The following is a 21,650-nucleotide window of genomic DNA, read 5'->3' as shown; positions in this document are numbered from 1 at the left end:
GAATACAATTTAAATGGTTTGAATATTTTTACAGTAAAAAAATTAATACAGGTATAATGTACATGTGATGTTTGTAATATCATTACTCTAAAATTTAAATGATCTTGTTTTATTGTCTCTGTACATAATAATCTTCAGAATAACTCTTTCCAGTCAATCTAAATTTATACAACATTTCCTCTTAAAAACCAAGATGTTTTGTTCTTCCTTTAGAGAATTTCCAAAGGTACATCTGTATAATGTAAATATACAATGTCCATTTCCCAAATACACCAGGCCCTGCAAGGTAACACGACACACACACACCCAATGCCATGTGCAAGATATATACATTGTATATATACTACACACCTATCACAGCAGCCCCACCGGTCAGCTTGACCTGCCTGCTGTTATGTACAGTGTCATTGAACTCTTGATCATGAGGCTTACCACACAGACAACCCCAAATATTTCAGAAATTCTAAGAAACATCCCGTTCTGTTTGATGGCAGCTAAATAGAGCTTTGTGAAACTTTTAACATTGTGAGAGAGTCATTAGGAGGATATTACTGATGGTGAAAAAACTACAAAAAAACACAAACCACTCGCAACATTTCATGGTTAGATTTGGCTACAGCCTTGGAAACACTTTTAGACTGCATGGTTGAAAGCATGTTATATCACCTGGAAAATACCTTTTCAAAAACAACTACATGGCAGGTAACCTGAAGTCGTTAACGAAAATTATGCTGATTACACTTATTTGTATAACCTTTATCTATCATCAACAGCAGCAGCACCATTGTTGCTGTTGTCGTCATCATCATCATCATCATCATCACCATCATCATCATCATCATCATCATCATCATCACCACCATCATCGTTGTCATCATTGTCATCATTGTCTTCATCATCATCATCATCATCACCATTATTTTCATTATCATCATTATCATCATCATTGTCATCAACATCATCATCATTGTTATAATATCATCATCATCATTAATCTGTATCAACCTTTTGTCAATTAAACCACAACAATATAAAAATAAATTGTTTTACAATTTTTCCAGGCCAATTTTCCAGACATTTGAGAAATATCATTGGTGAAGTATATTTTGTACACAAGTGTTTCAAATGAGTTTCCTTTCAAGCAAATTACACTTTGTATTTTTGTTGTTTTGCTTACTGTAGACAAGACTGCATGGGAACAAATCTTGCCTCCAGATGGCAGTGAGGTAGAGAACCTAATTGTTGCAAACATCAGCACTTTGGCATGCAACAAATGTACCTATGCCAGCATTCGACCGGTATCCGATTAACATTTTTTGGTAATAACATATGAAATTCTATGTTCTACTTTGCCATTTGAACATGACAGTGCACAGATATTGTGAGAAATACGAGAAAATATAGCACCTCTTAAATTAGCAGCTGGACTGTAAAAAAAGGATGTTGATATAAACTGGAGTGAACACTAATGTACACAAGGTTAATTGAAAACAAAACCCATCAGTTTGAATGTTTTAGAATGACTTTCCTAGGTCACAGTCACCTGTCGTTTGCACTTTAACCATCCCGATCAATAAGTAATGATTAGAAACATGACTGTAAGGCCATATACACCAAGTGAACAGGTCTCCGGCATCTTTTTCAATAGATCTTTCTGGTAATATGTGGTTTGTTTGTTTCTTTGTATGTTTGCTTGTATGTTGTATGTTTGTTTTGTACATTTGTTTGTACATCTGTTTGTATGTTTGTACATTTGTTTGTATGTTTGTACATCTGTTTGTATGTTTGTACATGTGTTTGTATGTTTGTACATTTGTTTGGCTGTTTGTTATTTTCATGCCTGTACATTTGTTTGTATGTGCCTGCACATTTGTTTGTACACTTGCACATTTGTACATTTGTTTGTCTGTTTGTACATCTGTTTGCTGTTTGTACATTTGTTTTATATGTTTGTACATTTTGTTTGTTTGTATGTTTGTGCATTTTGTCTGTTTGTACACGTTTGTTTGTATGTTTTGTTTCTTTGTCTCGCCTGTTTGTATGTTTGTTTGTATGTTTGTTTGTACATTTACATTTGTTTGTTGCCTTCATGTTTTGTATGTTTGTTTGCCTGTTTGTTTTTTCTATGTTTGTACATTTGTTTGTATGCCTGTTTGTTTGTTTGTACATTTGTTTGTATGTTTGTACATTTGTTTGTTATTTTACATTTGTTTGCCTTTGTTTGTTTGTATGTTTGTACATTTGTTTGTGCACATTTGTTTGTCTGTATGCCTGTCTGTACATTTGTTTGTTTGTATGTTTGTACATTTCTGCCTGTTTTTTGCATGTTTGTATGTTTGTTTGTATGTTTGTACATTTGTTTGTATGTTTGTACATTTTGTTTGTATGTTTGTACATTTTGTTTGTTTGTACTTGTTTGTTTGTACATTTGTTATTTTTTATGTTTGTATGTTAGTACATCTTGTTTGTATGATTGTTTGTATGTTGTATATTTGTTTGTTTGTATGTTTGTACATTTGTATGTTAGTTACATTTGTATGTTTGTTTGTTGTATATTTGTATGTTTGTATGTTTCTTTGTTTGTATGTTTGTATACCAACGTGTCATGGGTTTCCATGGTATTAAGAAATTTACGACTATGAATATGGTCGCTGATATTGTCAAGTCATATAGACATAACATAGCGTTAGACGACATACCTTTTTATCATTTAATGTCAATAAAACACTTTTGTCACTCTGAAGTTCATTGTTGTCCGTATCGGACGACAGGCAGCCATTGTGCACAAACTCTGGTGACGTCATATGTTTCCGTGGTATTCCCTACAGATCAAGTTATGGGCGCACGGCACATGTCACAATCTCACACGTTGTCAGAAATAACGAAGTTGATAAATTGTAATACAGTCAACGATTTTGTAGAATTAAAACAATAGTCACATTTTTTCAGCAAAAATTTCCAGTTCATAAAATATGTACACTTGATCAACGGGATACGTGAAACAAAAAGTGAAAAAACGACTTAAGAGATTACCCTAACAGGTTTCCATAGTTTAAAAAATAGACATGGGATTCCCTCCTTAGGTCGCGTGATTGTTTTTATTGATTACATCAGCTAGCAAATGAGCGATGTTTGGAAAACTTTGAAGTCTATAGAAAATGTTTGTAAAGATCGCACAAAAAGTGCATTAGGTTCTAGACATAAAGTTGTAACAGTTTTGTTGATGACTGTACGTACGCAAATTGATCAAAGTCTGAGCATTTTTTGCTCAGAGCCGTGACGATCAACTGATGAATGTAAACAATCGATAGATGGCGCAATTTGGTGAGTGGCTTGTGTGAAATTAAGTCATAAGAAAATACCACGGAAACGTAAGCACCACGGAATCATATGACGGCATGGTATTTGTTTGTTTGTTTGTTTTTGTTTAATGCCACAATAAGCAATTTTCCAGCTTTATCACAGCTGTCTGCAAATAATCAAGTCTGGACCAGACTATCCAATGACTGACATCAATCTACTGGGATACAATGCCACAACCTGTTAGCAAGCCTGCCCACACAATCCCTGACCACCCAATCCCTGACCACCCAATCCCTGCCCACCCAATCCAAGCCCACCCAATCCCTTTAGTTGCCTCTTTTGACAAGCACTGATTGCTGAAGACCAATTCTAACCCTGGTCTCATTTCACTGGTCCCAATGTGTCCAAACGGCTAACTTAGAGGTTTCAAGAAGAATTTGTCTAATTTTGAACTTGAGCAAGTCATTCAGCCAAGCGGATTTTCATAGGACTTGGAGTTAAAATATTGCTAAGATATGGTAAAAAATCATCTTGGTTTAATTTTAATCATTTTCATACCAATATTTCCAAGCCATTCACAACTTTGAACTTTGAAGGGTACCCTTATCAGACTCCATGTATCAAATACTATGATGTCCATTTCTATAATAATTTAAATAAATGATCACCCAAAACTTTACTCATTCCACTTGACTAATCAGTAATGTACTGAAATGATATCTCAAAATAATTATCTGACAATTTTGCTCATTCTTTAACATAACATAAAAATTCAACAAAAACAAACAAAAACCATGAAGAATAATGACAATTATTATAAATATACCACTTCTTTTATTCTATGGAGGCGACATTTCGACATAGATTCTAATGTTGTTGTCAAGCAAGTGATACATGAGTAACAAATTGAGAGAATATATACATGAGTTGTTATAACAGTAGATAGGGAATGAGTTGTTTATACAATAGATGAGGTTGATGTACAACGCTTGTATGAGAGATTGAGTAAGTTGATAGGAAGCCAGTAGGGTGACATACAAGGACTTATATGACTGATAGGGAGCCAGGTGGATGTTTATACAATGGATGGGGTTGATGTACATAGTTGAATTGAAACAGATAATGTACACAAGAAATATTAGTGATTACTTTATCAAGTGATGGTAGGCATTGGGAATGTAGTATCCTTCATCTCTGTTGAGGGCGGATCCTATATTCTTGATGTGAACTGCTTGCAAAAGTTTACTAATTTTGTAGCCTGACTGGTTCTTTTCTATGGTTTTGGTCTTGTCCCATTTGATAAATGAAATAAATAACCATTATATACATCTATTGTTTGTCATCATTTTCTTTCTAACGGGACTAGTATGCATAAAATATACATTGTATAGATATGTATAACCTTTTACTATAATACACTTTTACATAAAAGATGTTATTATTGTTTTTGAGTATGGGTCCCTTTTGACTAGGGGTTTGCGGCCCTTTTGACTTTCTTGCGGCCCTTATGACTTTCCGTTTTGTGGCCCTTTTGTCACGCTGCTCTTTTGACTAGGACCCCAAACGGGTAACCAGTGCAAATATCACAAGAGGGCTGGAGCCCAGTCTACTGGAAACAACTGAGTCAATTATTTATTGCCGATCCTCAACAAAGTTCTCTTGATGTGTTTTGAAAAGTTTTTGAAAGTGGTTTGTTTTAGTTTAAACTTCAATCCAATGCTAACGGGGTTTTTTAAAGCAGAGTTGGCCAACCAAACAAGAACACCACTGACTATGTTCATTATTTATACATCGAAATGAAACACTGACAAAGATGGGATGGACTGGGAAAGTGGCATCAATATGAGGGCTTGGTTAACTTGGTGACTGAGTCAAAACAAAACGCACAGTCCTTGCCAGTGAGTGGTGCAGATTGGCCCAAGGATGTTTGTTCCAGTAAAGCTGTGCTGTGAAATATTGGCATTCATCCTTCACTATGTTCCCTCTGTCGGTGGTAAGTCCTTCAGTTACCTTTGGACGTACAATGATATTTTGATAAGTAACATCTTTGTCGGACTGCTTAAATGCCTTTTTTAAAATAATCCATTACACGATTTAACATGTTTGGGTCTGTGGCTCATACCGATACCAAGTCACCAACACAATATATTTGTTTGAGTGGCATTCAAGAAGTTGGTGGTATAGAGGTGACAAAACTTATGGATCATCAACTTCTCTATTTTTCATTTCCACAATAGCAATGTTTCGGTATAGATTCGTTTTCAAGCAGTGAAAATGGTATAAGAATCGAAATGTCGCTATTATGAAAATAAAGAAGTTGATTATCCATAGAGTTTTGTCATCTTGATACACAATATAGTCTTGTTCTTCTTTTGAGTAATCCATAGGGTTCCAAAGTGCATTCACATCAGCATCTCCCATCAAATCAGGTCATTTATTTCGATACTATGCCTCTGACATCGCCTCGTAAAATGTAAAACTTCAAATCAGATATCCAACTTGACTATAAAGTATATTGGTGATATTAGGGGTCACTATTGAGTGGGAAACAACTACTGCGATAGTGATAGCCTGATGCAACATATCCGTGAAGATCTGGGTTAGAATGTATCTTCAGTAACCCATGCTTGTCGTAAGAGTCAACAAACGGGATCGGGTGGTCAGCCGCGCTGACTTGGTTGACACATGTCATCAGTTCCCAATTGCGTAGATCGATGCTCATGATATTGATTAGTGGATTGTCCCAGTCCAGACTCGATTACAGACCGCCACCATATAGCTGAAATATTTCTAAGTGTCGCGTAAAACTAAACTCACTCATTCACTCTGATGCAAGATACTACTGAGATTGCAATAGTTTTTTTCTCCTTGAATTGTCTCATTTGAAGTCATTTCCATTTCCAGTCTGTACCCAATCATCCTGTATATTGCGCTGCACATTTATCAATGGAAGTCAATTACTAAACTATCAATAGTCACACATATTATCCATAAATCGATAGTTTTTCATTAATACCATCAATTAATTGCTATTGGAGACTCAACAATTGCAATCCATCAATACAATGTAGTTCGATGCATCATTACAGCTCTAAGTGATATATATTGCTTCACAGTGAAAACAGATACATGCAACACGACCGTAACTCTCTTACTACTAACTAAACAGAAACATGTTGAGACCTTGTCAAACTGTGGATAAGTTTTCTGAAAGCATGATTTTTCCAAACATGTACTCCATTGAGGTAATCTATATATTAGGCTGAACTTCATATGTACTCCATTCATACACTGAACTTAATAAGGCCAGACCAATTTTATTTCTTGTTTTAAGGATCCGCCGGTTTTTCAAGAATAAGAAAAAAATATATATTAATTTTCCCTGCTCAAAAAATAAAACCCTCATGTTTTTATTGGGCAAAAATGTAAACTTACCAAAAAGATTTTTGTGGATTGTTTTTTGCCCCATATAAACTTCAGAAATTGCCAAAAATAAAATACTTTTAGTATTTAAAAGGAAAATTATTTTGACTAGTGATTTTTAAAAAAAAAATTCCTTCCTGCCTTTAGGTTTTCTGAGGAAATCCATAAACAAGAAATAAAATTGGTCTGGCCTAAAGAAATATTTGCTAAATATTGGCAGTAGTCTTAGCAGGACATACTGGTCTCATATTTTGTACATTCAGTACTGGGAGGAAGTACTTCAGACATTCAATGTCGACATTAAGTAAAATCGAAATGATTCCATGCTGGCTTGAAGTACTGTTCTGAGGTCACTTTTATTCAGCATATTGCCTTGACAACGTTGCCCTTGGACAACCTGCTGTCCAGAGCGGTAACGACACCGCTGGGCCAGAGCGAGCCGTGGATGGAAATGGAGCTCTACTCTTTCAAGATTTATCCTGTACGTTCGCCTCTTCATCCACCAGTGACCCACTGCCGTGGTGGAGGGTGGATCTGCAAAGCGTCGTTAACATTGAGGCGGTCACCATTGCTACCATAAGATCCAAAGAGCTTGGTAACTATTGATAATTCACATCCATTGCACATCTTCACTACCTTTTAATGTATATATTTAACAATATCATATATCTAATCATGAGTTAAATGTTGTATTGTTACCACGTAGTCAATATATCCCTTTAAAAAAAAGTAGGGGAACATTTTTTTTTCATTTACGATTGAAAAATTTTGGAGGTATGTCAGAGTCAATCAATGCTAATATGGTAATAATGAATGTTTTGAGAGTGCATCACCACTTGCACTTCCTCATGACCAAAGTTGTTTGTACAGTAATTGCTCTTGAACGATGATTGGTGTATGACATTACCATGCACGTGTATAGGGCCACTGTGTTGTGCGCATGCATCCCATGCATTTTATTTAGGGGTGGTGATAAAGAGAAATGGTGGTGCATTCATAAGATGTCTGTCTCTAAAAAGTTTGTTAATGTTTATACTCCGTATCTAAATTTAAAGTCCAGGTTCCCCTACTTTGTTTTAAGAGTATAATTATGAGTGTCTAGAAGCTCCATGTCGTCCTAACCTACATATTCACGTCATATCTTCCCAGTTTCTTGAATGTGACAAAATGACACTGCATGCAGATGTAAGCTTGCTGGTGATTATTAACCTTATGATAAATTTGTTGAATAGCCAAAGCATACGAAACCATGTAGGCGGATTTGCTGTCAAATCTGTCATAAGACTCACTACATGGGGTTGTACAAATGACCTTGACCTTAGATGGAATGGGGCTGCTAATAAGCTGATTGCTTCGAAAATTTTAGAGTTGGCATATTCAATAACATTTTTGTCACCCAATTTACATAATAAACATAATCTCCCATTGTAATTAACTTTATTGTATCGTCCAGCTTCAACTGCTAAATTGAAGTTACCACATCTAAATTTCGAGAGTGCAGATCTGAGATGTAAAGGAATATCAGAATTTAAATATCTTTCCACATTTAAAAATGTCTTAAATTGGGAATAATAAAAACATTTATTATAATTTTGAATTGAAGTGAGCCAACATTGTTAAAGATTATCCAAAAGTCTCTGCTTAAACAAGGATATGAAATAATCAACATTGACAACATGCTGACTGATCCATGCACAGCCAAAACCATACTTAAATAAAATATTTCTGACACAAGTTGCCCAAGTAGTGCGGCCAACATCATCTAAGGACTTGAGCATAATATAACAATGTTTTGGCAGTCTATCATAAGGCATATACAATAGGTGACACCAGTATTTAATAACTTTAGTCATATAAGTAATTTGTAGAGGAAGTCTGCCACAATCACCAAGAGCCATGTTATTACAGGTAGATTTACCAACTTTCCAGAAATATTTACAAAATTTCTATACTCTTCAATACAGTAAAGTCTTTCATACAGCCTGACAGCAAAAAATGTCATGGAAAGGAAATTAAAGGCAGAGTTTCATTGAAGTTGTCAATGCAGTAAGTCTTCTGGGAAAGGATTGGATTTTTATGTCTGGAGAATTTTAATTTGATACTCTGAAAGAACCAGGGCCCAGATTTTCGAAGCTCTTAGCTAAGATAGTCGTAGTTAATGTTAATGTATGGCACTTACGATTATCTTAGCTAAGAGAGCATCGAAAATCTGGGCCCTGGATTTTGTCATTAATGATATTTATCTTTATTTCTGGTCGGAAACTCAAAGGCTTTTCAATTTCATTTTGGAAATTTGCACCAAAACCAGTTAAGTGATCAAGTTTTGCTGGTAGTTTAAATTCTGAAATTTTCAAGACAAGAATCGGACTCCAAGGCACATACACATAATTCAGGCACACACTGAACTCGTGCCTCATAGGCGCTTCTGTCACAATGTTTAGGCTAGAACAAACGATACAGAAAATTCCGCTCGGGAATCGGTTGTGTTATCAAAACAATGCTTCACCATTAAATTTTGCACAAAACCAGTTGCCAAGTGAAACCTCTATGAAATTTTTGTGGGATGGGCACAAATATTTCTAGACTTGATGAAAACAAACTATAATCTCATTAATTCTAACAGTCGATTTTCAAAATGGCGGATGCCTACCATCGGGAACATCCGGGCCAGTCTGTGGAAAACAATGCTTCACCATTAAGGCACCGAAGCTATTTTTGTGCTTTTGTTGTGTGTACACATTATCAGGTAAAGTGATTCCTATTTTGTTTGTATAATATGAAACAATTCACTTCATCATTCGTCTGTTTAGACACCCTCCTATAAGAATGAGTTCGATTTTAAGCCACATCTGCAGTAATTCAGCCATATTGTCGTCCTCCCATAAGGAGGTCAGACCAAGAGTTATTACTGAAGACAAATTCTTTAACATTTGCAGTCAAATTTTGATGCTCAGTATCACAGTTGTTTCATTTCTTACACAAAACTTTGGTTTTAGACTGGCGTCTACACAACTTTGACATAGAAGTATTCTCAGCTGATCCAGTTTCACACCCTGGAGCAAACGGTCAGATGTGCTTTTCCTTCTTTGGGAAATTTGGGAATTCAATTACACAAACTCTCAGATGCATGTATCCTGTTGAGGGGCGATATGTCCGCATAAAGAAGAGGCAACATCTGAATGATTTGGATGGGCTGACCCTGTGTGAAGTGGCAGTCCACCCAAAGCTCTACGGTCAGTGAAAGAATGTTCAAGATGAACCTTGTTACTTGGTCAGATCTAACATTGTGGGGTAATGGAACATTGTCATATAGAGAATACTACACGAGGTGTCATTACATACGAATTATACCAAACGAGTGTGCTTCCTATGGCATCTGACCGAGCGAGGTCAGATAACATAGGAAGGTCACGAGTTTCGTATAATTCGTATAAAGTTAGACTGAGTGTGGTATTTTATTTATTACCCACGTCTTACGTGCATTAAAATGACAAAATAGCATATCTTTGGTAATATTTTGGTTTCAAACCGAAACTGGTTTCACAAAGAGGTTGCGGAAGAGTTTTGTACTGTAGTACAATATTTGCATGACGCCACACTGTAATGACGTCACTGCCTTGGTAACCGACGTCACGATGCCTGTGAGTTGTCATCGCCTCGTACAACCTCCTACAGTAAACTACTCCGTAGCACCCCGTTTCTTGGTTTGCAGTTGCTTCATTGGGCTAACATCACTGGTGGAAACATTGCGTTTATGTTTTTCGACGGATATAATGTCTCAGTTCGACTCACAATTAAACAGCGACACTGCAACATTCGCAATGTTTACATTCCCACAATGCATTTAAGTTGTAGAATGAATGAATTCGCGTGTTTGTTATGAATGAAAAAATAGTTACGTCAGAATGTGGCCTAATTGAGAGGTCATCGGTTATCCAATCAAATCGTTAGAATCTCAGGTCAAGTCATTACTACACAGGTCAACGCAATACGACACTCGTGTGACGTACAAGATCAGTATGCAACTGCCCATACGATGACCACGTGGGTAATAAAGAGTATTATGCCACCATAGCTGGAATATTGTTGAGGGTGACGTAGAGCTAACCTCGCATACTCATAGAGTGTTATGCAATTGTTTCCTAAATGCATTTCCCTTCTCTGTTTATAAAGGATCAATTCAAATATGGAAGTTCAAATATACTAGGAAAATGTTCCTATTTGATTCAGTTAGATGGCATATTAATAATCTCATAACTGATCAATTAAGATTTTGTCATTGATTAAACCAAATGTCATTCATAAGGAAATAAAATATCTTGGAATGCAGCTAGGAAAGGCATTGTTACATTTGTTAAATTAGATTTTAGAATATTAAACAAAAAACATCATTAACTGAGAACTGCTTACTTTATTGATGATTGTAAAGATCAGAACGTACATTTTCAAAAAAATATGTATCGAATATTTAATTTGACTTCATTTTCGTGCATTATTCTGAATAGGTAATAGAATAATTAACTGAACTTTAGAAGATACCGATACTGAAGATAATATGGATGGATGGTGTGTGTGGATTTTACATATTTTTATTAAATCTGGCACTGGTCACCAATGAATCACAGCTGTCTGTATGTACAAAAGAACTGTTTCTTTGACACTTTCAGAAAACAACTGCAGTTTCAGTTATAGGTCATGTGGGCATGTGATGGCTTCAACTTCCAAATCTTGGACAGCAGCAGCGGAAACGGCACCTGTAAGTTTGTGTCTGTGTCACTAGCAGACCTTTACACAAAACCTGGATGGACATATTACAAGGCACAACAGCGTTCGAAATAGCTACTGGTTCGCTAGCCAAATGCTAGTTGATTGTGAATCGGGGCAGTAATATATTGTTAAACTATCCCGACTGGCTAGCTGAAAATCTCAGATAATTTGGTCTTCATTTAATGCACATGAATATGATGAAATCAATTATTAAGGTGTTAATAGTCCGTCCGCAAAGGTTTCTTGAAAACCTTAGTTTTTGTGTTTGTTTGATTTATATTGTTTCCAAGGGGTGACAATAACTTACCATCTTCAATTACCAAACATCACACCAATTCTGACCGATGTGCATTATGATCCTGATATTTTGCAGGGCCAGTGAAGTATGATGTGGGCTAGCAACATTGTTACTTAACTGGCCCTCCTAACTAGTAACTTTTCAAAATTAATTCATACACTGAGTCAAGCTTCAGGATAACTCGATATTATTTCTGGACAAAAAGTATCTCAGGAACTTCTTCAAAGAAATTGCGTCTAATTTATTGATGACACTTATTGATCAGATGAACCTTTCATTTAATGCAAGTTACACTCACTTTAGCTTCCTGTTGATGCAATAAAAGACATTATCCCTTACAACTTGTCTGAAATCAATAATTGAATCTTCAAGGCGAACAGCTTCCAAACAGAAAACACTTGTCATATATGGAATGTAAACAATTGCTACATACATTGAAAACTGTCGTGCGCAGTTTTGTCAGTTTTTGCCGAACGGGTTTCTATCAGAAGTTGTATTATAGGTTAATATTCGTAAAGAGCACTCCAAGGGACATAACTCTATGGGGTTCACTTGAAATAATGCTTGGTCGGTAGAGGGCGCGAGAGTTAAATTAATGCAATGTTGCATTGATTCATTTGAAATTTATAATTTAATATTGTAATCTAAATACATAAACAAAAATTGGAATAAATTATATGGTAGCTTCCCTGGGGGCTGATAGTTAGTATTATTGAGAGAAAAGCATTACTGGTATATACTTTTAGAGACATGTGGTGTGATATAGTGCATTTAAGATCCAAGGTGCTATAAAATTCTCACACATTATCGTTCTGGTGTAATATAACCAACCACTGTGGTGGAGGCTGTGAAGTAGGTACAACTATTGATATTCACCATTTCAGAAATGTGTGTTTCTAATTACCTCAGTACATGTTGGCATGGTCGGACACATTAGCGAACCTGATGTGGCAGTCGTGTTACTGAACCACTGAAATACTGCCAGTGTTGTAAAATTCCATTTTCCAATTACCAATTATTTTGCTTGTAATAAAAATATCTGACAAACCTTTTTTCAATTATTTAAAGAGTAATGTAATTTCCATAACAAAAGATTTAAAATATATTTACATACTTTTTTGAATAGCTTATTGGTATCCTACCACCACACAGAGACAATGCTCTTTCTCTCATTCATATTCAAACACACACACGCACATACCAACCCTGACCATTCTTTCTCTCTCTCTCTCTCTCTCTCTCTCTCTCTCTCTCTCTCTCTCTCTCTCTCTCTCTCTGGAGGCAAAGTCTCAATCTCTCTCTCTCTCTTCTGGCCAAAGTACAATGCATTTACTTTTGAAAAGTGATGTGTAAAATATCTCTCTGTAAAATCTCTTGTTTAAAGGATCTGCTGGTCATATTTTTTTAAGAATTCGAAAATCAAGTACACAAAAAAAAATCATTTTCCCTGCTCAAAAAATAAAATCCTAATGTTCATATTGGCCAGAAATGTAAACTTACAAGAAAACTCCGTTAAGATAGTTTTTTTCCCATATACACTTCATAAATTGCCAAAAATAAAATAAACATACAGTGTCCATTTCCCAAATACACCAGACCCTGCAAGGTAACACGACACACACACACCCAATGCCATGTGCAAAATATATACATTGTATATATACTCACACCTATCACAGCAGCCCCACCGGTCAGCTTGACCTGCCTGCTGTTATGTACAGTGTTATTGAACTTTTGATCATGAAGCTTACCACACAGACAACCCCAAATATTTCAGAAATTCTAAGAAACATACCGTTCTGTTTAACAGCAGCTAAATAGAGCTTGGTGAAACTTTTAACATTAAGAGAGAGTCATTAGGAGGATATTAATGACGGTGAAAAAAATACAAAAACACTAAACCACTCGCAACATTTCATGGTTAGATTTGGCTACAGCCTTGGAAACACTTTTAGACTGCATGGTTGATAGCAATTGTTACATCACCTTGAAAATACCTCTTCAAAAACAAAGGTAATGTTGATTACGCTTATTTGTATCTGTTATCATCAGCAATATCATCATCACCATCACCACCATCATCATCATCACCATTATCATTACCAACATTGTCATTGTCATTGTCATTGCCCTCCTCCTCCTCCTCCTCATCATCATCATCATCATCGTCATCACCAATGTCATGATTTATTTTTATCATCATTTTGTCAATTAAACACCAACAATTTAAAAAATAAACTGTTTTACAATTTTTCCAGGCCAATTGTCCAGACATTTAGAGAAATACCATTGGAGAGGTATATTTTGTTTCAAATGAGTTTCCTTCAAGCAAATTACACTTTGTATTTTTGTTGTTTTGCTTACTGTAGACAAGACTGCATGGGAACAAATCTTGCCTCCAGATGGCAGTGAGGTAGAGAACCTAATTGTTGCAAACATCAGCACTTTGGCATGCAACAACTGTACCTATGCCAGCATTCGACCGGTATCCGATTAACATTTTTGGTAATAACATATGAAATTCTATGTTCTACTTTGCCATTTGAACATGACAGTGCACAGATATTGTGAGAAATACGAGAAAATATAGCACCTCTTAAAATAGCAGCTGGACTGTAAAACAAGGATGTTGATAACTGGAGTGAAAACTAATGTACACAAGGTTAATTGCAAAGAAAACCCAGCAGCTTGAACATTTTTGAATGACTTTCCTAGGTCACAGTCACCTGTCAGATGTACCTGAACCACCCCCCATCAATAAGAAATGATTAGGCACATTATCTGTGAGGCCATCTACACCAAGTGAACAGGTCTCCCGGCATCCTGTTCAATAGGCTGACGACCTTGTCCCTTTAGTTGCATCTTTTGAAAGTGAGTGAGTGAGTGAGTTCAGTTTTACGCCGCACTCTGCAATATTCCAGCTATATGGCGGCGGTCTGTAATTAATCTACTCTGGACCAGACAATCCAGTGATCAACAGCATGAGCATCGATCTACGCAACTGGGATACGATGACATGTGTCAACCAAGTCAGCGAGCCTGATCACCCGATCCCGTTAGTCGCCTCTTACGACAAGCAAAGGTTATTGAAGGCTCATTCTAACCCGGATCTTCACGGGTCTCTTATGAAAGGAACCGATTGGTGAAAAACATTTCTGACTCGGATCTTCACTGGTCCAATTGTGTCCAAATGGCTAAGTTTAGAGATTACATGAAGAGTTTGTCTAATTTTGAACTTGACTAAGCAGGGTATGAAACTCACACAAATGTCAACCAGACCACAGGGCTGGTTAGATGTAAAACTTGCCAGCCATGACCCAAACTTACCTGCCCACAAAAAATACTAATTTACTTAGTATAATTAAATTAAAACTAATGAATATATTCATATGAATGTCTAAATTTCAACCTGACCGTCGGGCAGGTGAATTGAGAATCTGGCAGTCAGTGCTGAAAATAACCCGTCCTTGGCAGTCAGGCAGGCAAGTATTTCGAACGCTGGAGTAAGTCATTGAACCAAGATCATTTACATAGAACTTTGGGATAAAAATATTGCTAACATATGGTAAAAACTTCATCTTGGTTTAATTTCATTAATTTCCATACCAATACGCCACATCTTTGAACTTTGACAAAGGGGGTCGAAAAGGTATCCTTATCCGATTCCAAGCATCAAATAATATGATATCCCTTTCTATAATAATTGAAAAAATATCGACCACCCAAAACTCATTCAACCTGACTTAGAGTATTGTACTTAAATGATATCTCAAAATAATTATCTGACAATTTTGCTCATTCTTTAACATAACATAAAAAATCAACAAAAACAAACAAAACCCAATCAACAAAATTAGCTTTAGACAGTAGATGCACTTCCTGTAGGTCGGAGACCTTCCTTCTATTTCCACACTAATAGTTTTTCCCAATAAACAATGGACTACCTACTTTAGAAAATATTTCAACACAAACACAACGTTTGTCAACAGAACACAATACCTCTAACCTAGTTTCCTGGTGTTAAACACATATTTGTCCACACCTACAAGGGGAGATAACACTGTTAGACTCTCACCACATATTCTGGCTGCAGAAAACCAAGACTAAAGTTTAGTCTCCAAAAAGAAACAAAAGATTAGTTTAAGTGACTAATTGTTTAATATTTAATAGAAACAACTGAAGAAGCAATATAGACTTGTCAAAAGTATTGCTGACTTGCTTCCAACTGTCAGATAGTTTTTTTATTTATTTGAATGATGCCTGTCACAAGAGTGAGTGAGTGAGTTGGGTTTTAGCAGTATTTCGGTTATGCAATGGTCTATCAATTGACTTGGGAAAACGAATTTATGCAAGTCTTATATAATTTAGGCAAGTTGAGGTGCTACAAATAGGGAATCAAAATCCCAGAGAATCGGGATTCAAACACATAGGATTCTGGCATGCCAAAGATACAAGGCTAAAGCATGTCGAAGGTGAAATATTCCTGATTTATGAAACAGAATTACCACTCACTCACTTTCCCCATTCAGCTAGAATACTGCTGCATGTGGTTTTAACCAACAAAAAAACAAAACTCACTCACTCACTCACTCACTCACTCACTCACTCACTCACTCACTCACCCACCCAATCACTCACTCACTCACTCACTTTCCCCATACAGCTGGAATACTGCTGCATGTGGTTTTAACCAACAAAAAACAAAACTCACTCACTCACTCACCCAACCACCAACCCACCCACCCTCTCACTCACTCCGTTCCGCCATATAGCTCACTCACTGACTGACTCACTCACTCCACATATTACATTTGCAATATTCCAGGACCTATATCGTACATTTTCAAAAGACATTTTGACTCATACAGTCACAAACACAAAAAAGACATCAATTTCCACAAGCCCAAGTATATGTGTGTGTTCATATGGCAAAACATTATAAAGCAAGCGGCGGAACACAGAACACATTTGTTTTATCCCTGGACCACACAGTGACGGAGTAGTTCCTCGCACTGATCCATGAACTGTCAGACGAGAAACCCACAATGTTGAATACTATCCCATACAGCCCGAACAAACAGGGAATCTCAATGTGTTTTATGATATCTCACACAAAGCGTTGAACATATGTCTGCAGTGCCACCTCCTTGTTTTTCCCATGACGATGGACACTATCATTGCCATTTCCATAATAAAACATTATCTCTTCATCTTGCTCACCATAAAGCATAACAAATAACTACCACATGAAACATTTCATTGTTAGATGTCAGCACAAATGTTCAACTCCCTGAGGAGAATACACTGCAACTCCAAGTAAGGTTTCCATTTGCTTTGCCACCCTGAGCCAATGCAAATGTTACAATGTCACGTAAAGGATTACTGGGAATGATCGTACTGTTGTGTAAAGAAACTAGGCCTGTAACGATGCATCGTACTATCGATGGATTCGATTGTTGAGTCTCTGATAGCAATTAATCAATGGTAGAAACAAAAAACTATTGATGCATCTATAGTATGTGTGACTATCGATAGTTTAGTTATTGACTTCCGTTGATAAATGCGCAGCGCAAAATGGAGGCTGTTTGGGCACAGACTTGCAGCTTCATTGAGTTTATGTTTTAACTGTTTACTTGATGTGGGTTTCAAGTTTCTTGTCAGTTATTAAAAGAGAATGACACTACTGCAACTTGTTTTTAATCGATATAAAAGATACATTCGCTTGGGAAATGACTTCAAATTAGACAATTCAAGGAGAAAATAATATTGCAAATAGTATTGTAATAGTTGGTCTCAATAGACTATCGCTATTGCAATAGTATGTTGCAATAGACAATCGCTATCGCAATAGTTGTTTCCCCCTCAAAGAAAACTAAAAAAAATTAAGAGGAATCCATTTGTTTTCAAAATTGCTGTACCTCTTATGATAAAGACAGAAATAATGTGAATACAATATAAGTTTAGAAAAATCTTTCCCTGTGGTGTTTGAAATTCCTGACAAGTACTGCAGGGGTGGAAATAACCCATTGCCCGACGCCCGAGTTCAGTGTTTTTTTCTGTCGGGCAAGCAAATTTGTATATCACACTGTACTGTTGTCCTGTTGACTTTCCAATATTAATTATGTTGTTTATTTAAAAAATCATCAAGAAAACGGCCGGTATAGTGGAAAAATTATCCGGGCAAGTGATTTTACATGTGCCACTGTACCGGAGTACATTAGCAATTTTAAAGTTATTTCCACCCCTGTACTGTACCCTGAATCTGGCTTAACGGAATCAATACAACTCGACAACAAACAGGCAGCATTACACTTACACATCAACATGACCAATTCATTTGCCACAAGCCATCAGAGAAAGTCCTATTCCCCCCAATGAACATTAACTGGACCGTAATAGAGTTTCTGTTGAGTGACACTGAGTAAGTTACAGCTTGTATGAATCCCAAACTTTGATGGAACTGGAGTCTCAAACTGTGCCCAACTGATGAGTTTAATGAGGTCTAAATGGTCAAGTCCCGAAATGTTTCAAGGGTAAGGCATGACGGGACACACTGTAGTGCTTCACCTGGAGGTAATACACAGTGACTTAGAGGCCTAGATCAACATTTAAAGACCCAGTAGGACGTTGAGTTAAAAACCAGGTTGCATCGTTCACTTTCAACAGGTTGCTGGCCTTCTGTCAGTCTTCTAATGTCACATCACCCCCCGCATTCACATTCTCTTTCTCTCTTCACTCTCCTATACATACAGGTTGCTGTCATCTCTCTCTCTCTCCTATACATACAGGTTGCTCTCTCTCTTCTCTCTCCTATACATACAGGTTGCTGTCATCTCTCTCTCTCTCTCTCTCTCTCATCTCTACATACAGGTTGCTGTCATCTCTCTCTCTCTCTCTCCTATACATACAGGTTGCTGTCATCTCTCTCTCCTCATCTCTCTCTCTCTCCTATACATACAGGTACATGCTGTCATCTCTGTCTCTCTCTCTCTCTATACATACAGGTTGCTGTCATCTCTCTCTCTCTCTCTCTCCTATACATACAGGTTGCTGTCATCTCTCTCTCTCTCTCTCTCCTATACATACAGGTTGCTGTCATCTCTCTCCTACTGCTGTCATCTCTCTCTATCTCTCTCTCTCTCCTCTCTCTCTCTCCTATACATACAGGGTTGCTGTGCTGTCATCTCTCTCTCTCTCTCTCTATACATCTCTGTCATCTCTCTCTCTCTCTATACATACAGGTTGCTGTCATCTCTCTCTCTCTCTCTCCTATACATACAGGTTGCTGTCATACAGGTTCTCTCTCTCTCTCTCTCCTATACATACAGGTTGCTGTCATCTCTCTCTCTCTCCTATACATACAGGTTGCTGTCATCTCTCTCTCTCTCCTATACATACAGGTTGCTGTCATCTCTCTCTCTCTCTCCTATACATACAGGTTGCTGTCATCTCTCTCTCTCTCTCTATCTACTGCTCTCTCTCTCTCCCTATACTACAGGTTGCTCATCTCTCTCTCTCTCTCTCCTATACATACAGGTTGCTGTCATCTCTCTCTCTCCCTCTCAGGTTGCTGTCATCTCTCTCTCCTCCCTATACATACAGGTTGCTGTCATCTCTCTCTCTCTCTCTCTCTCTTCTCTCTCTCCTCTCTCTACATACAGGTTGCTGTCATCTCTCTCTCTCTCTCTCATACAGGTTGCTCTCAGGTTCTCTCTCTCTCTCTCTCCCTATCAGGTTGCTGTCATCTCTCTCTCTCTCTCTCTCAGGTTGCTGTCATCTCTCTCTCTATACATACAGGTTGCTGTCATCTCTCTCTCTCTACAAGTTGCTGTCATCTCTCTCTCTCTCCTATCATACAGGCTGCTGTCATCTCTCTCTCTCTCTCTCCTATACATACAGGTTTTGTCATCTGTCTCTCTCCTCTCTCTCTCTCTCTCCCTATACATACAGGTTGCTGTCATCTCTCTCTCTTCCTCTCCTATACATACAGGTTGCTGTCATCTCTCTCTCTCTCTCCTATACTCTACAGGTTGCTGTCATCTCTCTCTCTCTTTCTCTACTCTCTCTCTCATCTCTCTCTCTCTCTCTCCTATACATACAGGTTGCTGTCATCTCTCTCTCTCTCTCTCTCTCTCTCTCTCTCCTATACATACAGGTTGCTGTCATCTCTCTCTCTCTCCTATACATACATGTTGCTGTCATCTCTCTCTCTCTCCTATACATACAGGTTGCTGTCATCTCTCTCTCTCTCCTATACATACAGGTTGCTGTCATCTCTCTCTCTTTCTCTACAGGTTGATGTCATCTCTATCTCTTTCTCTACAGGCTGCTGTCATCTCTCTCTCTCTCTCTCTCCTATACATACAGGTTGCTGTCATCTCTCTCTCTCTCCCTATACATACAGGTTGCTGTCATCTCTCTCTCTCTCCTATACATACAGGTTGCTGTCATCTCTCTCTCTCTCTCTTCTCTCTCTCTCTCCTATACATACAGGTTGCTGTCATCTCTCTCTCTCCCTCTCTTTCTCTCCTATACATACAGGGTTGCTGTCATCTCTCTCTCCTATACATACAGGTTGCTGTCATCTCTCTCTCCTATACATACAGGTTGCTGTCATCTCTCTCTCTCTCTCTCTCTCTCTCCTATACATACAGGTTGCTGTCTCTCTCTCCTCTTCTCTCTCTACACATACAGGTTGCTGTCATCTCTCTCTCTCTCTACATACAGGTTGCTCTGTCTCTCTCTCTCTCTCTCTCTCTCTACATACAGGTTGCTGTCTCTGTCTCTTCTCTCTTGCTGTCATCTCTCTCTCTCTCTCCTCTCCCTACATACAGGTTGCTGTCATCTCTCTCCTCTCTCTCTCATCTCTCTCTCTCTCTCCTCTCTCTCTACTGGGTTGCTGTTCTCTCTCTCCTATACATCTCTCTCTCATCTCAAAGCTCTCCCTCTCTATCTCAGGTTGTCTCTCTCTCTCCTCTCTCTATACATACAGGTTGCTGTCATCTCTCTCTCTCTCTATACATACAGGTTGCTGTCATCTCTCTCTCTCTCTCTCTCTCTCCAGGTTGCTGTCATCTCTATCATACAGGTTCTCTCTCATCTCTCTCTCTCATACAGGTTGCTGTCATCTCTCTCTCTTTCTCTACAGGTTGCTCTCATCTCTCTCTCTCTCTCTCTCTCTCTATACATACAGGTGCTGTCATCTCTCTCTCTCTCTCAGGTTCTGTCATCTCTCTCTTCCTCTCTCCTATACATGTCTTGCTGTCATCTCTCTCTCTCTCTCTATACATACAGGTTGCTGTCATCTCTCTCTCTTTCTCTACAGGTTGCTGTCATCTCTATCTCTTTCTCTACAGGCTGCTGTCATCTCTCTCTCTCCCTCTCTCCTATACATACAGGTTGCTGTCATCTCTCTCTCTTTCTCTACAGGTTGCTCTCATCTCTCTCTCTCTCTCTCTATACATACAGGTTGCTGTCATCTCTCTCTCTCTCTCTCTCTCTCTCTCTCTATACATACAGGTTGCTGTCATCTCTCTCTCTCATACAGGTTGCTGTCATCTCTCTCTCTCTCTCTCCTACATACAGGTTGCTGTCATCTCTCTCTCTCTCTACAGGCTGCTGTCTCTCTCTCTCTCTCTCTATACATACAGGTTGCTGTCATCTCTCTCTACAGGTTGATGTCATCTCTCTCTCTCTCTACAGGCTGCTGTCTCTCTCTCCCTCTCCTATACATACAGGTTGCTGTCTCTCTCTCTCTCTACAGGTTGCTCTCTCTCTCTCTCTCTCTCCTATACATACAGGTTGCTGTCATCTCTCTCTCTCTCTATACATACAGGTTGCTGTCATCTCTCTCTCTATA

General features: G+C 37.8%; 1 protein-coding gene across 1 annotated transcript; it reads left to right on the top strand.

Moving 5' to 3' along the window:
* Positions 1 to 4,676: 4,676 nt before the first annotated feature.
* Positions 4,677 to 11,540, top strand: LOC124272366 (fucolectin-1-like). Its single transcript, XM_046707543.1, has 4 exons — positions 4,677 to 5,296; positions 7,091 to 7,321; positions 9,723 to 9,959; positions 11,394 to 11,540. Exons 1-4 carry the CDS (start codon positions 5,227 to 5,229, stop codon positions 11,504 to 11,506), a joined length of 651 nt encoding a protein of 216 aa, XP_046563499.1. The 5' UTR covers positions 4,677 to 5,226; the 3' UTR covers positions 11,507 to 11,540.
* The last annotated feature ends 10,110 nt before the right edge of the window (positions 11,541 to 21,650 follow it).

This window comes from Haliotis rubra, unplaced genomic scaffold, assembly GCF_003918875.1.
Source record: "Haliotis rubra isolate DU_JTF1 unplaced genomic scaffold, ASM391887v1 Scf103, whole genome shotgun sequence".
Lineage (NCBI taxonomy): Eukaryota > Metazoa > Mollusca > Gastropoda > Lepetellida > Haliotidae > Haliotis > Haliotis rubra.
Note: the sequence above shows the minus strand (reverse complement) of the source record. Positions and strands in the feature narration are given on the sequence as shown.